General features: G+C 45.8%; 1 protein-coding gene across 1 annotated transcript in view; it reads left to right on the top strand.

The window, feature by feature from the left end:
- LOC138581134 (arf-GAP with SH3 domain, ANK repeat and PH domain-containing protein 1-like) overlaps positions 1–16,970 on the top strand; it is a 1,625,721-nt gene that overhangs the window by 722,112 nt on the left and 886,639 nt on the right. Inside the window, exon 10 of the mRNA XM_069652230.1 lies at positions 14,595–14,695. Within this exon, the coding sequence (XP_069508331.1) occupies positions 14,595–14,695 (101 nt within the window). The remainder of the gene's footprint in view (positions 1–14,594; positions 14,696–16,970) is intronic.

Here is a 16,970-nt window from a genome sequence, read left to right as displayed (position 1 = left end):
GGATGAAACCACTGACTTGGTGGGAGAAGGCTTTGAGGTGCTGAGCTGAGCTGCTTTTAGCTCATATTGGGGCATGCCCTTCTGCTGAAAGGGGTTTCTAAAGCTCCCCATAGATGACTGTATTCTATATGCTGCAGGCTTAGGCTTAGCGTGGAAGATTGTGGCCCTCATAAGCATCAAATTGTTTCTGGACAATTCTCAGCCAGATAACGCTCTGAGGTCTATGGGCGTGTGGTGCTTGAAGAATTACAAATAAATAAATAACAGGAGCTTGATCAGGCTAGTTCTCCGAGAAGGTTCACCTCACCTGTTCCTTGTCCACAGGTTCCTGCAATCCAGGATAGAGGCTCCTATGGTGAGAGCCACAACTCACATTGTCGACTTCTAAATCAGAGATCCACTTGTTTTGTGATCATCTTGATCTGAGTTGTACAGCCTTCCCCCTCAGTCAGGGCCTTGGAAAAGGCTTCATAGTCCTCTAGAACAGAATTAGCCATATAAGCATGTTAGAAGGCCGACAGCAGAGCCAGACTTGAGGGAGAGAGTTATCTAGTGAGCTCCCATTTGCAGTCCAGTGAATCAGCTGCTCTAGCTTTTTAGGAGATGCCACTGTTTGACCTATCAAGTCTAGGAGGCCTGGGTCCACCTGGACTGCTGTGGCCAGGACTAGGTCATCCTCCTCCAAGTTATACATCTTCATGTGTTATTTAGGAATGGAGGGACATGTACACTTCTGCCCACTCCTGCAGGATTACATCTCTAATACGATTGAGGGATATTCATGCAGATTTCCTCCTTCGATAATTGTACCTAAACCAGGAGCAATGAGGGGCAGCGGGAGAGGTGGGGGATCCTGATTTTTCTTAAGATGTCAAATAATGTCCAAAACTAACTTTGTTGGCACATAACACCCTTGAAATTTGATGCCCTTGTTCTTCTTCCATGAACTTGAAGATGCTGTAGAGCCATGGCATTCAAACATTTTTGCACTGACCCCCCCTCCCCTGAGTAATAAATATTATTTCCGGGCCCCCACACAAGCTATAACTCCTTATACTTTCTATGAACTACTTGTATTTTCTATTAAAAGCAGTCACTGTACTTCCTTTTTAAAGAGCCTTTTGTAACCCTCGGACACTCTTTGGGCTTACCCTAGCGGGGCATCCCCACAGTTTGAAGACCACTGCTTAGAGGAAGTTGAAGAGGCTGATGAGGTACAGTATGATCTTCTATTTGACCTCCCCATCTCTTACCCCCTTTAGCTAGAATGTCCATAATGTAATCCAGCTGTTGTAGAGAAATGTCCTACCCCACGGGTCTATGTCACATGTGCCTGCTCTTCCAGTCCATTTTTCCCTCCATAGTCCAGTCAAGACGAAACAAAACAACAGATGTAACCTGAATGTCTCGGGTTCTAGACTCACACTAACAATACTTATGTTGCCCTTCATGTTAGCAGCACTCCTGATAAAAGGGGCCCGTCCACATCCTCCATCTGGAGTATTGCAGTGCTGGGATAGCCTGTCGGGTTCTCAGGATGGAACCACTCCCACACCCTCCGAGTCTTCTGTCTGGAATAAAACTCCACTGTTGCTGCCCTGCTGCTGTGCTGACCCTGTGAAACCAATTCTAGTGGAGCAAGATAACACAGTTCAAAAATCAACCCAAACATTGACTATACTTCCAACCAGAGGCGTAGACAGGGAAGGGCTTGAGCGGGCAAGACTCACCCAAAATCTGTGAATGCCCACTCAGCAACGCTGTGTGGGCATTTACAGTTAATGTCACCACGGTGAGTCCAACTACATTAGCTTGAGGCCCCACTTGTTAAACAATCCTGGCTACGTCTCTGCTTTCAACCAGAGAAATTGGAGTAATGCGGTCAGTCTCCGTATCCAACAACACCAATCGCGGATCAAAAATGTCAGTAAGCTAAAGAATGAGCCGCCTTACTGCTGCGTAGAGTTGAGGGCAGAGGCCTGTGGCCCTGATGCTGCATTATCAACCAGCCCTGTCGGCGGAATCATGAATATCGGTTCAAGGCAGGCCCTGCCTGCCACACCATCAGCAGGTGCAGCGGGACTGTGGGCGTATTTTGATGATCCAGGGTGGAGTGGAGGTGAAGGAGCCAGGGTCTTCTCCATAAAAAGAGATCGATATCCTTTGGATACCGATGTGTGTATGTGAAAGGACGCAGGCATCCTTCATGTGAGTAAAGAAGATGACCAGGAAGAGGGACAAAGGGGGTAACAAGGAATCTGGCTTTGGGGCTGAAACATCTTCGATACATTTAGGTGTGCATTTGATTAGGAATGTCCACTATTTCTGGATCTATATATTATTTGAAAAGCAGTTTTGTTAATGATGTTGATGGCCCTCAGACCACGATATTTATGATGACCATCACGTGTTCACTTAAGAGACCCATAAACAGTGAAGTATACTTAATTCAAGGTTTTACTTTACTCTTGAAGTAAGTATACGTGTTTTACTTCACCACTCGTTCCAAGCCATTCTGGGCACCTTCTCTTCTCCTAATTCCTTGTCCACCTGTGGAGTCCCCCAGGGTTCTATCCTCTCCCCATGGCTCTTTAACATCTACCTTGCTCTGCTGTCATGCCTTTTCTCCTCCTTTCCCCCCAACTTCCAATCTTGTGCAGACAACACACAACTCTTTTTCAAACTTCCTGCTGACCCCTTGCACCTTCCATCATCCCTGGCTGCCTTTCTGTGATCCAGTCCTCGAACGATTTCTGCCTCAACGCCTGTAAAACTGAGATCCTTCCCATCGGGACCCCTGCTCCCTCTTTCTTCACCTCACTCTGGCATTCCTCCAGGGGCGCATCCCCAGCCTCCTTCTTCTGAAGCCAGAAACCTTGGAGTCATCTTCAACTCCTCTCTCTCCTTCCTCCCTCACACTCAGGACATTGCCAAGAAGTCCCAGTTTCAGCTCTTCCCTCTCAAAGGAATTCTCCCTTTTCTCAATTTCCCGCAGACGTACCAGAGCCCTGGTTCTCTATAGGATTGACTACTGCAATCACCTCCTCTTGAATCTACCTTCTTCCACTCTTTGACCCAACCAGCTAATCCAGAATAGGGCAGCAAGACGTATCCTTGGCCTTAAGCACAGAGACCTCATCTCTCCTGCCCTAAAAAGTCTTCACTGGCTCCTGATTGCTGCACAAATTGAATTAAAATCCCTCTGCATCATCCACAAGGCTACCTGAGCCTGGGGACCAAACTATCTTCAACTTTATCTTACTGAATACTCTCCCTCCAGACCTCTACGCTCCTCAGACACCAACTCTTTGGGCCTTATCACGAGTTTGGCGGTAACCCTTAAATCAGGCGGTAGCGCTGTTACCGCTGGATTTAAGAGCCCGCCAAACCACGGCTTCGGCTGATTTCCCCCCAGCTCTTAGCTGGGGTGAAATCCGCTGAAATTCCGCGCTCTTATCGCCGGCAGGAAATCCGCCGGCGGTAAGAGCGCGAAATTTCCCCATTGAGCCCAATGGGGAATGGGGCATTCCTGAATGGGCTCAATGGGGAATGGGGATTTTCCGTTCCGCCAAACCCGTGATCCGGCGCTAATAGCGCCATTGGGTTTGGCAGCAGGGCAGATAACGCCAGCGCCATTAGCGCCGGCGTTACCGCCCAACTCGTGATGAGGCCCTTTGTGCGTAAAGCATTTTGCTAAACAGAGGGCAGGAGGTTGATCGCTTTCCTCAGTTGGCTCCCTCCTATGCAACAGCCTCCCCCTCCTTCTGCACCTTGAGCAGGACTTTCTTAAATTCTGTAAGCTCCTCAAGACTTTCCTCTTGACCTCCTGCATCCCATCTTCTCTCCTCTGCTAATCACACAGTTGCTGTGATTGATGTCCTGGGCCCTTATGCATCCTCAGGGTCTCAGCACTTGCCTCAGCACACCCTTCGCCCTGGAGGCTCGCACTTACTCCCAACACGGCTCCAGGCTGTGTAGCTGTCACCTTACCATGCACTTCATCTGTTGCACACCCATGAGCATGGACACTCAAGTACCTACCCTCTCTGCCCTCTCCCGTGCTGCACTTGCACGTTCTGAATACTCACAAGACATAGCAGGTTTGACTTTTTTCTTTTATCCTTCCATTGTTTTTCAATATTTTTTTATTGTGTTTTACTCCCTTGTTCCCTCCGTTTGTCCTGTGGGTGCAGAGTTGTGGTGAACCTCAGTGCAGCCATGCACATTCCTACAGTAGCTGCAATTATCGCAACCTCGTACTGTACATTTCAGAGGGAATGTCTCTCTGTGGAACAATGGCCGACGTGTGGTAGGGCTTCCCAAGCCGTAGGTGATGGTTCCCTCAAGCCCAAACAGTAATCTGGGACGAATCCTGACCCAGGCTGCAATAGAAGAACTGTCTTTAATAAAAACAGGGGACATATAACACTTATTACAGATCTTAGAAGCTGGAGGATGCTGGCATAAGGCTCTATATAAGAAAATATTAATATTATTATCCACTCAGTTCACTAAGAAGGTTGTTCAAAGGAATGTTGACTTGTGACGAGCCCTTTGGGGCAGCCATGACCCCTCATGCAGGGATTTAAATGTTAATGGGGTTGTAGTTCATGAGGTAGTCTTCCATTTTGCACACCCACTCTCTAACTGCTATTTCACTGGGGGTTACAGCGACAATGAACTACGGATGTTTCAATTTTCAATTCCAAGACAGCATCACACTGCACAAACTCCAAGTAACTGCAGATAGAGGCCACAGAGACCGGATGTCATTTGTATTCTCTTGGCGTCTGACCGAACCATTAGCCACTGCTGAAAGCAGAACAGGGAATGAATAAATGCACGAGTTGCAGCCTGGATCTTAAAGTGAATTTTCTTCATTGAAACCGTGGCATTAACAGGGACCATGATGGCATCTGTGGCACATGGAAAAGGGTCTCTGTTAAAGATCAGGTAATGTCACAGCAGAGTCAGAAACTTCCTGTGCTGAACTGTTTGAATTGGGAGAGTTTTTCAAAGCAATCCATGTCTCATTTCTCTTTCTAGAAAAAACATCTTTAAGCCAAGATATGATCCTGCTTCTCCAAACAACTCGCATGTTTTACAGACTCGGATAAGTGGATTAACTCATTAAATGTTCAAGGAATGGACGGCCACCTCAGAATAAGGATTGGGGGAAAAATAGAGCCAATACAATTTCTTGTTCTATACGGAAGGAGGATACATCCTCTGGGACAGAAGAAGGCTTGTTTTGTGAAGGCTAACAAATCCATGAACAACCAAATTCAAGAGTGTTGATTCCTCATCAATTCCTACTGAGGTCACTGCCACCATGAAAAGAACCTTCAGTGACACTAATTCATTAGTGACTTCAATCTGTGACTCAAAGAGCAAAACCGGAAGGACACACAAGACTAACGGCAAGCGGCAAGATGGAACCACACCTTTGAGAAAGAAGGGAAAAATTCAGAGGCGAACGGCAAAGGCTCTTTCACAGCAAAGCCTCACCGTCCAAGTGGCATGCGCAACTATGGCACACAGATATCTAAATCTGTGCCCATGTGCCTTTACTGACACAGAGGAGGAATTGGGTAGGAACAACGAGCAGCTGCACACCTGAAAATGTGTCTTACCAGAGAGCTCAACTGTCCCGAGGCACAAACCCTATGGGTAGGAGCCTCCAACATCTGCTCTGGATTGATAGTGGGACTCTGTGATTATCTGAGCTCTGTTCATAAGAACCTTAGCCCCACATCCATAAGTATGATGGATATATATGCGATTTGTGATTTACAGTCATTATTTTGTTAGGCTGAGTATTACACATAAACCGTACAAAGAGCTCAGTTTGCATTACTTGCTAGAAAGGTTTCATGCTTGAATCCCTACCACAGATGTAGTTAAATTGTAACATTCTATGGTTATTCTTATATCCCAAAATGCTCTTTACTTTTATGCAAATCGCCAGGACTCAGTCCCTGTTGCAGATCACAGGTGATCCTCAGCTGAACTTGATTGGGCACCTTGAGAACAGGCCTGCTCAACCATTGCGGGGCTCCACCCCTCTTCCCCCCACACATCACTCTTCTGCACCCTACCCCATATTAAGGGTTGGGGGTCCAAGAGTACATTTTGTCAATTTCCAGCAATGGATAGACCTAACCATACAGGGTTCGAAACTGAGGAGAGCTGGGAGCTACTTAGCTGAAGCTTGTACCCTGGAAGGGCCTAGTTAGATTGACACCTACAGCTACTTTTGACTCCCCAGGCTGATTGATGCCAAACAAACATGATTATGTTACATTAACTTCATGCATTTGGGACGATCTTTAAATGATCATGAGGAGACATCTATATGACATTTGAAAGTGTTGGGGTAATACAGAATGAACAAAATATTAAGGTAGGTTTGTAGAGTCCTATGTACTAGTTCCTCTTTCCACAGTGGTCACTCCTGCTCACTTGTTAATGCTGGATACCCAGGAGCTGCTATGCAATCTTAATTTCGTTCCCTGCCCATACCGAACCCTTCCTGTGGCATTTTCAGAATGTGTAATGCCTCGCAGATCCATTAATGCACCCCATTGGGATAACATCATTTCTGAAGGATGACCAGTGAAGAGTGTGTAGGTCGTCGGACAGGAAAGGCAGTGAGGTTGCAGAACAGCTACTGCTAATTCCTTTTGAAGACCCACTTGTTGATGACCTTTTGTCTGACCCTGCAAGCTGACAAGTGGATATGCCACCTTTGAGTCGAAAGGGCTGCCAATTGCAATCTGAGGACCCAGGGAAACTAAGGGGGGGGGTTCCGATTTTATAGCCACTTACTACTGTAATCTACCCTGCTAACCTCTCTCTCTGCTCTCTCCCTCTCTCCCTCTCTCCCTCCTTTTCCACACTGCATGCCGACTGACCACTGGGAGTACATCAGCGTCTCACAGGTCCCCGGCACCCTCAACAGTCCTCCAGCACTTGCCTCTGGGCCTGCACTTGCCTCATTGCTACTGCACTCGGTCAATTAGCCTTTGAGAATGGCATCTCATCACTTACCCAGTTTCTGACCAATTGGGTGCATCTGGATCCCCCCCTTGCACTTGTCCTCACCCCCTCCCCTCTCGTGCACTGTCTGTGCACTTGCACGAGTTGAACGTACACTGCCTTGAAGATTGTCTATCTTTTTCCTCCCTGTCTGTCCTCCTGCATGTTGCCTCTATGCTCTTGGAAAAACTGCAGAATCGTCATCAGACCAATTTGTTGTTATCTACACTGTTAATTGTATTATATGCCCTTACTCTGCCTGGGCAGACTGGTTATCGTTCAGAAACTCAAGGGCTCTGAATGACTGTTGTTTTTCTCCCCTGTTACCTCACTCCCTGAGCGCTTTGAAACACTTGCCTTGTGTATAGGCGATTTACAAATAAACATTACCATACAATACCATACCATGTGGAAACCAGACATTCTGGGTCAAAAGCGGCCACCAATTCCAGTGGAACATCCTCCATCTTTGAAGCGTTGGCATCTGGTGTAGGAATTCCCTTCAAGTCACCAACTAGGTGGGTAACGCACCCCTGAGCTGCGGGGTGAGTCAACCTAGCAAACAAACATGAGGAGCATATCAGACAGTATTTTAGAGGGCCCACCGCCCCCTACACACTCAATCGCCTTGTCCTATTCCTTGTTCACTGCATTTTCTGTACGGACTTAGACTCTGCAACAGCTGCCAACTCTGTTGCCCTAAAACAACCAAAAACCACATTAGAGAGAGACTAGTTGTCTGTTAGATCCTTTGCAAGAGAACTGCAATTCCTGCCCCACTGTATAGATTAAAGAAATCAGTCGGGTCAACTCAGAGAGTGATTAGATGCCCTGATTGTGCCATTTGCAGCGCATATATCCTATCCATTGATTTAAAAAAAAAAAAAAAAAACGGAAGCAGATAACGACACACTACATACCCTTTTTTTTAAAAAAAATCGTTCTTGTTTTTTGTGTGAATATCCTAGTCAAATGAAAATATTCTATAAAACCAAAAAAGATGTTACAACTATTTTAAAGCTTTGATTCTTAAAGTAAAGAACACAGTATCACTAGAATAATTGTAAAATGTACATCTTCAAATAAGATTTGGCAGCAATTCCAATGCAGAATAGTAAACAAAACAGTATAGATCAAATGATGATGAGGTATTCCAGCATGAGCTTTGCGTAATGACGTTACTGTGCTATTTTACGTCACAAAGTCCGCTATTTAAAGTGGCCATTTTAATTCGAACACATGGGAATCCGGCATGCAACTATACATGCTGTGAGGGGAGAGACACTCTGTTACCTATAAAGTAAACTTTGTATGTTTTTATGGGTAACTCAGTTGGAAAATCCATTTTGAACTGGGTAATTTTAATGAACAATGGGGTAAATGAATTATTAAGGTTATGTTTCCCTATTATTAATATACTTTTTAAAATGACTGCTTCCCCTATTAAAATAATCACTAATATAATAGATTTGAGATTTGGGAGCTAGACAAACCCAACTGACATATATTTATTATACTTTTTACAGCAGAAAAACTCTGTAAAAGTATTTGAAATCATGAATTGTCTACAAGAGAGTAAAGGTTAGTGTTTGTATTTGAGCTCTATCATGAAATATACATAATTATGCTTTAAAAATAATTAAAATAATGAGATATTCTAAAAATAAAACTTTTCAGATATTGGTGAATTAGATCTCAATATATTATAATTACTCCTGATGGATATAAATACACTTCAAAAGAGAATACTATGAGATTAGACATAACAATAGGAGGATATTCCTAAAAGAGTATGAAGACACTCTAAAAGAGGATTTCACGTGATTAAAAATACTGAGCATTTTTGAATGAAAAAAGTATGAGAATGTATTGTGAAACAGGCATAGTATCAAGAGATGACACAGTCAAGTGAAACACAGTTTGAACACCTTTTATTCTTAATAGCCAGAGTGGTAAAATGCCTAACTTGGCCCAACTATAAGGTGGGAATGTTCCTTATCGAAAAGCAAAGTTAAGGGAAAGTCTAAGTCCCAGTCCAAAGAAATATACTATGTATCAAAACCTATGTTTGTCCCCACTTCTATAGGCAAACAGGGTGTATGGGGTTTGGCTAACTCAATGGTGTTCAAAGCTAAGTTAATGTGACAATGGAGCTCTTCTGTATCTCCCTTCCCCAGGTTTAAGGCACTCAGGATCATAAAGTTCTGAGGTTTTCTCAATATTCACTGGGAAAAAAGTTCACAGTACCTTTCTCCTTGTAAATTCGTTAGGCTTCTTTGGTTTCCCTTTTCTTGAACCCAGAAGCCTTCTCGTTCACTTTTCCTTAATGGATCTTTCAGGCTTCTCTCGCCCAGACTCGGACCTCTTCTAATTTCACAGTGGCTTCTTTAACTCATAAGACACAAAAGTTCAGTTCTGCAAGACATGTCCATTCAGCTTGTTTGTTTTCAGGGTTTCATCCCCCAATTTCAACCAAGTTCTTTTTACCTTTCAACGGGGACCCCTGTTTGTGGTGCAGTTCTCAGACTGCATGGTCCACCCATTACAGGTTGCACAACTATGTGACCTTCAACTGTAAGGATACCTTCTTTTCCTGGTAGGGGGGTATCTACAGCCAACATGGATCACCCTCCTACCTGGTGGCCACCCAATGCTTTTCATACACTCTTTTCCTTGATTTGTCTCTTTTCCATAGGCTTGGGGGACTTTGCTCCCACTTCATCTTTCATTCGCAGCTCCCCTTCTTGAGGATCTCTACTTTGCTCATACTTCTGACAACAGACCGGGCCTCCGCTGCGATCAACTCACCGGGTATAGTATCAGTGTCTTTACTGTCTGCGGTCAGGGTCCCGTTCCCTGCACCTCACACTCCTGGGCCTCTGTCCTGGCCCAGGAGAACAAGCATTCACCATGGCAAACTTCAAGGGGAATCCCAGCTCCCTTCCATGGACCTTTTTAACCTGATAGAGATACAGTACATTAGCCACTCTGGTCCAGAGTATTTCATCCAGACCCTCAGCATCTCAGCGTTGGACCGCCATGGCTCCTCGCTCTCCTCCGAACTCGCTCTCTCCTCTGAAAGAGTGTCCTTTTTATATTCTCCTGAGTGGTTAAAAGGCTGCAGGTGAAGCTCTTGATTTCCCTTTCCTGACCATGCCTGGCCTTGTTACCGAGACATGTCCATTGAGTATGAAGGTATGCTGGTGTTCACATCTTCTTCGTTCCAGTACCATAGTGTTGTTTCATATAGGAAGTCTGCATTCTTCCTGACTTCCTCTTCTTCGTCGCAGTAGTGGAGCGATATTGGAGGAAGTGAAGATTGTGTGCCTTAGCAAAGCCTATAAAGGCTGAGGGGGTTGGGTAGATCAGTGCCAAGGATGGGGGGATACCATGTCTCACCCTCGGGTATTCCTTCCCCAGTTCCTGAGGATCCTCTACCCAGGTGATCCCCCCCCTCGCTTCTCTGCCCCCAGGGTCGGGATCCAAAAGCAATGGCCCTCCACTGGCCACCTTTGTAGAAGATCCCCAGGTAGTAGGTTGGGTAAGACCCCTAGGTATTTCACAGTACTAATTACAAACTCAACTATTCATTGAAGATAATCTGTAAGAATGTGTAATAAACATGCTACTGATCAGAAAGTGTAAGGTTGTTTCCTTTTTTCTATAATTTATCCCAACCTGTTGAACAAGTTAACTCGAAACCTTTGTCCACGACCTTCCACTGCTGAAAGATCCCATCCCATGATATTTGCTAGAGAAGGAGGTTGGGCATCAGCTAACTGTGATACTGGTGAGCTAGTCATCCAGTGGTCGTGGAGGGACAGACCCTGCTGGGAATTCATACATTCTCTCTGAGGTATGTTAACAGGTCTGCAATGTCCTTCTCCTTGATACCTTTCACATGTGTGATCTGCACCTGGGCCTTTGCCTCCATGCTTTCTGACAAAGAAATTTGCAGTGAAAGAGATTCTGCAGGCACCTGATAAATACATTTGCACTTGCCTTCCATTTCTTGGGACAACATTACTGCGGATACAATATCCTTTAAGAGGGGTTTGAAAAGTGGGCAGGAAAGAAAGGATACCGGTCTAGGCTCTACACCATGTGCACTGGCCTGTGCCTTATTGATGCATTCATAGATGCTGTGTAGAAGAGGGCTTTGGCATTCTTTGCAGTGACTGCTTGGCCCTCATGCTTTGCTGGTGCTTTGATCCTGTAGCTCTCAACAGCATCAGTGTTTTCGCAGTAAGACCTGGACATAAAGATCTCCATCTCAGCCAGATTGACCAACTGTACTAGCGAGGGCAAGAGCAGGCTACAGCCATGGGAAGCATGCCCACTACACCTGCATGTTCAGGTACTTCTACCAGACTCCTGGAAATTATGCTGAAGATACACCAATTCAGGTATAGAGCACACTTTCATTTAAATATAGGCAAAAGTGAATAGGCATACAGTGTTCACAGGAGAGCTCTTGCCTACAAGACCCAGTTCACAGCTCAGCAACTGGAGCAGCCCCCACCATGCCGCAGATCAACACTGTAAAAATGGGGGAGGGGTCTTGAAGGGCCCTACCTCACCTCTAGGGGTGGGTCTAAACAGTGCTTCATACTCTCACATTGACTGGGTCCCAACAGTGGTCTTAATTGCATGGCCCACTCCGCCTGGGTGTCAAGGGGAGGAATGATGGTGACCGAGCAAAACAAAGGTCAACATGGTACCTGTACCAATCTCAGATGGACAGATACAGAATGGCTTCAGAGAATGCAGTCCTCTTGGGTGTTGCTGTACATGCGTTTTGTCACACAGGTGTGTGTGAAAGCTTTGGTAGCGAGGTGCCAGCAGCAGGAGGTGCCACATTGCATCATTCCTTAGGGACTGGAACTAGGACGAGGGATGAGGATGTAATGGAATTGCACATTTTGAATGTCCTAATCCACGGCTCTGACAGTACATAATCATGTCCATTACCTCTGCCAGTACATTTGCGTTTTCGCTGTTTCCTGCCTGCAAGATACCAGACCAGTTACTGATGTAGGCTTTATTACCACAGTGGTGGTGATGTCTGTGAGGAGCAAGGAATGAGAGGCGGACACAGAAGAATCATGGCTTTGGTTGCAAACATTTGTTAAATCAGAAAAGGGGTTGGAAAATGCCTCACTAACCCTAACCTAGGATACATTTTCCTACCTGAAATGATAACTAAGGGGTCTGTCGTTTGTCAAGATGTCCAAAGCAAATATATGTTGTGTGTCTGAAATCCTATCACACTATAAAACTAACTCTGGGGTGCAAAGGGTATTGTCTCTGGTTTTCCAAGTGCACAAATGTTGAAATCCAACACAAAGGTATATATCCAAACAAAAGGTTCCAAGAGGACAATTTTCACAGTTCCAGGGAATGGCTCCTTTCTGCAGATTCCTTTTGCCAATACGAAAAGTTCAAACAAAGAGTATAAAATGTTCTTGTAATCCCAAGAGGATACTCCATCCTCCTGGGCTGTTCACAGTTCTCTGGGAAATGCCTCTCTTCCCCAGGTCTCTCTTCACATTAAAGACAGTTCACAATCCTAAAGGCCTGTCTCCTCACTGGGATTCTCTTTTCAGTGTATAACAATTTGGGTTGGGTCCCAGACTGCAGGTCACCTGGTGTAATCCCCTGCCAGGCTCCTTTCCACATTTACAACCATTCAAACCCTCAAGGGCATGGAACATCCTTGTGGTTGTTTTCTTACTGCAACATTTTACATACACTTGTCTTTGCCTGGTATACTCTCCTGCCAGGAATTCTATACAGTCTTTCAAACACTTATCTTGCGGTTCTCTTCAAACACTTAGCTTTGCCCCGTATATGATGCTGCCAGGACTTTTATGCAGTTACTTTTACTTTTATCTAAGAAACAATATTTGCACAAAGTTGTCTTATCGAGCCTTGTTTGTTAAAGTGTGTTTCAGTATTTGCTTCTTCTCTCATAGGTTGGGTCTTTGCCCTTTTACCAAGGCCAGTCACATTTACTTTGCTTTCTCTTCAGTGGCATGGGTGCTGCAACCCGCACGGTGCACAAATATATTTCTTTATAGGCTTCACTTTGCATTTCTCGGGTTACTTACATAAAATGGCACACACTTTCAAGGCACCCTGGTAACCCGTCCATCTTCCCTGGGTTTACCGGGTGCTTAAAGTGTCTCTTGCATTTCTCTGCTTCTGTTCCTTTCAATCTGTTGGCTCGACATACGTCGCGTTAGCTGCTGTGCCTTCCCTGCGTCTCTCTCTACTGTGCTCGGTTCCCGCAGTCTTGTGTTCTCTGGCCGTGGGCTTTCTGGTTTCCAGCTTCTCTTTCCGCTGCCTGGATTCAATTCTACACCACTTCCTACGGTGTTCTTCCTTTCAGCATTTTCACCGGTATTGGCACAGGTCACAGCACAACCCTGCCTCTCCATCTCTCCCTGCTGTCTGTCAGCTGCGGCCGATTTGTGGCATGATGGAACAACTTCCAAAGACTAGACCACTGTGTTAGTTTCCCAGTCTTAGTCATCTTCATTGCTCTGTCCCTCTTTTTCGTCTCATTTGTTATCATGCTATTCCTTGTGTGTAAGTTGTTGAGGGAAAGAGTTACAATATGCCATCAAGGCATTAGGAATGGAGGAAACATCGCTAAAAGGGAATGGGGGGGTATGTGACTCTCTCCAATGATGTCGTGTCAGCCCCCTGAGGGTTACCTCCCCCATGTGGCCCTGATGACATCATCAGATTCATCGCAGGTCCCACTTCTCCTGTCAACCGAGCTGCTCCTCCTTTCAGTTCCCCACACATCGAAGTGATAGATGGTGCAACACAATTTCGTTTACAATTGGTTGCCTATCACTTTACCCATTTGCACAGTTAAGGGCTTGATAAAGAGTATTTAGAGAATCTGTAAATCCCTGAAATGGTGCTTAAATGAATTATGATGCGTAACTCAATGGGATGATGTAATTACCGTGACTATGGATTTCGAAACTAAACCTAAGCATGACTGTAACTAGGATAATAATGTGATGGATAGATGACGTGATAGTAGTTTGTGGCCCTTAACGTGGGCCTCCATCACACTTTCTTTTTTGTCCAGAATGGCACCTTTGTACCAAGTGGCCTTGCCTAGTGCATCATTAAGAGCTGGGTAAGGCAGAATGCCCGCTTTCAATCACTCACTGTACACAAAGGATAATTCCTCTGCCTCCTGTATGGGGGTACTATACTGTTCTAATTACAAACAAGATAGTTTGTGTGCGCTAATCCCAGCAACGCATATGCTGCGTCCTCCAGAACACTGTTCATTTACATGCATTGGTGCGTTTGCTTCCCAAGCAACAAGAATAAAGCATCAGGCATATGGTTTTAGTTCTCGCACTTTTCAATTGGTGCCATGTGTTGTCACTGTGACATCCCCAGTGTTTGTTATTTGTGGTTATTTTTCATTGAGCCTATGATGTGCCACTTATTGCAGTTAAGTCTAACACACACACACACACTCACTCACCCTTTTCTAATGCAATTTCTCTCTTGTTCCATGTCAGGATTCCATAAGCAAGCAGCTGGCCTACAGCATGCATCAGCTGCAGGGGAACAAGCAGTATGGCACAGAGAAGTCTGGATACCTCTGCAAGAAGAGCGACGGGTGAGTGAGTACTCCGCGCTACCGCGAGCCTCTACAACGCCACTGGGGCTGTGTGTTACTCTTGGGTCTTTTGGTTGTAACCACGGATAGAAGCTCATGGGCTACAAAAAAAGGCTTGCTAGCCCAGAGTCCTGGCAGGTATGGTGTAGTCCCGGATCTTTTCCAGACCTAGCAACACCCCTGCTCAAGTCTTGAGAGCTTTTTATTGACGTTCTGAGCTTCGCTTCCATACACAAAACCAGGACACTTTTGAAGAACAAAGCAGGGACACAATTGATTGTCTTCTCCAATTACAGGCACTTGTTCAGCATTCCTCACTAATCTCGTTTCAGCATAACACACTCACATGTCATACACCCTAGTGGGGGTGTGGGTGACGTGCACCTTTAGGACACAATCACTGATACCATTGATCCTCTGGCATTCATTTTCAGCAGCTCACTGGTGACGCTGCAGCTATGATGTGTAAACCCAATTTCTGTCATTCACCACTTACCAGGACGTGTTTCCAAGCTTCCCCGCGTCTGTAGATTGCATCCAGTTTTAGGCTTCATGAATCGGGTGTATAGTATAGTATCAAGGGTAAGTCTCTGCTGCTCATGAAGATCTCCGGATTTGCTTTAGGGGCGATCATTGAGACTTAAAGGACGGTGCTTGTATGTTTACTAGTTTCACCTGTCATATAATGTAATATGGCATTTGTATAGCGCCTATTCCCATTGGCATGGCCTCAAATCGCTGTAGGTGAACACCCTCGGGGGACCAAAGTCAGTGATATGGGAGATTGGAGTGTGTGTGTGTATTTTAGCCAATACAGCGGTAGGTAGGGGTGGCCGAGTCCCTGTTTGCGACCCATGTCAAGCTGGCATTTGGACGGGTATTGTAAGGTTATAGGGAGAGTATTCAAGTTCATGAGACCGATTATGTGCCCAGCTAGTACACATTTTTGTCGCGGGACTTAGCTGAATTCTAAATTGCAGAGGTGTTCTGCAGGGTGTTTTCAAGTGGTGTATGATTGCAGGTGAGTGTGTGTGGGTGGTCATGCCTACATCTATCTTGCATGTACATGAAGTGTGATATGTACACGGGTGTCATGGTTAAATTCTTGTTTCTTTAGAGTGTTGCCGATATTGTTGTGCGGTCTGCTGGGGTCCTTTCTCTGTGTTGCTCAGTGCTTTCATGCAGGGCTCATTGCCGCCTCAGCCTATATGACAGAGGGGGTTCAGTTAACACGAGGGGCGCAATGGGTTCATGAGGATGCAGGGGGCACAGCCAAGTCTTCAGTCTTCCGAAAGGCAAGGTGATCCTCTAAGCGGCAGAGGCTAAGGGGAATCGCGTTCCATATTGTGGGTGCTTGGACTGAAAAGGCCCCTTCCCGCCTTTTCTGGTAGATTTGATGGGAGGGATGGAAAGGAGCAGTGTGGTGCCTGATCTCAGTTTTCAGCTGGGTGTGTAAGGAGTGAGCTTGTGTTGTAGGTAGTCTGGTCCTGTCTTGTCCAGAGTGCGGTGGATGATGCACATAGCTTTGAAAGTGAACCATTGTCCGACAGGAAGCCAGTGGAGGAAACAGAAGGCGGGTGTGATGTGCTCTCTGGGGCCGAGGGCTAGGGGGAGCATGGCTGCAGTGTTTAGGACCCTTTGGAGATTTCTGAGTAGAGAAACAGAGGCGTCTAGGTATAGGGAGTTGGCGTAGTCTAGGCGAGACAGAATGATGATTGTGATTGCTGTGACTCTGTGAGGGTAGGAGAGGTACGGGACGATGTGTCAGAGAATGCAAATGTGTAGATAGCATAATTTAGTCAGAGTTGGATTTAGCAGGAGGTGGGCCTAGAGAGGATGGCCATGGGAGGGATTGGGGGAAGAGGGCAGTCTTCCCACAGATCATGATTTCATTTTTTGTCGGGTTGAGGAGGAGGTGGTTAGCCGTCATCCAATGGTCGATGTCTGTAAGGCAAGGTCACGGGAGAGAAGGCGTGGGGGATGTATGAGGTCTTCGGGATCTTGAAGATGATCTGGGTGTCATTTGCATAGCTGTAGCAGGTTAAGCCATGTGAGCGAATAAGAGCAGGGAGGGGGCTCATGTGGACAGTGTCAAAGGCAGCCGTCAGGTCAAGGAGAACTAGGATAGAGGATAGGTTGGCGTGCTTAGCAGAAGAGATGAAGCGACCTTGTGTTGTAGGTAGTCTGGTAGAGATGAAGTTGGACACATTCATGAGAGCAGATTCTGTGGAGTAACAGGAGGGGAAGCCTGCTTGTAGGGGGTCTCGAAGGTTGT

This window comes from Ambystoma mexicanum, chromosome 3p, assembly GCF_040938575.1.
Source record: "Ambystoma mexicanum isolate Mex_15411 chromosome 3p, UKY_AmexF1_1, whole genome shotgun sequence".
NCBI lineage: Eukaryota > Metazoa > Chordata > Amphibia > Caudata > Ambystomatidae > Ambystoma > Ambystoma mexicanum.
Note: the sequence above shows the minus strand (reverse complement) of the source record. Positions and strands in the feature narration are given on the sequence as shown.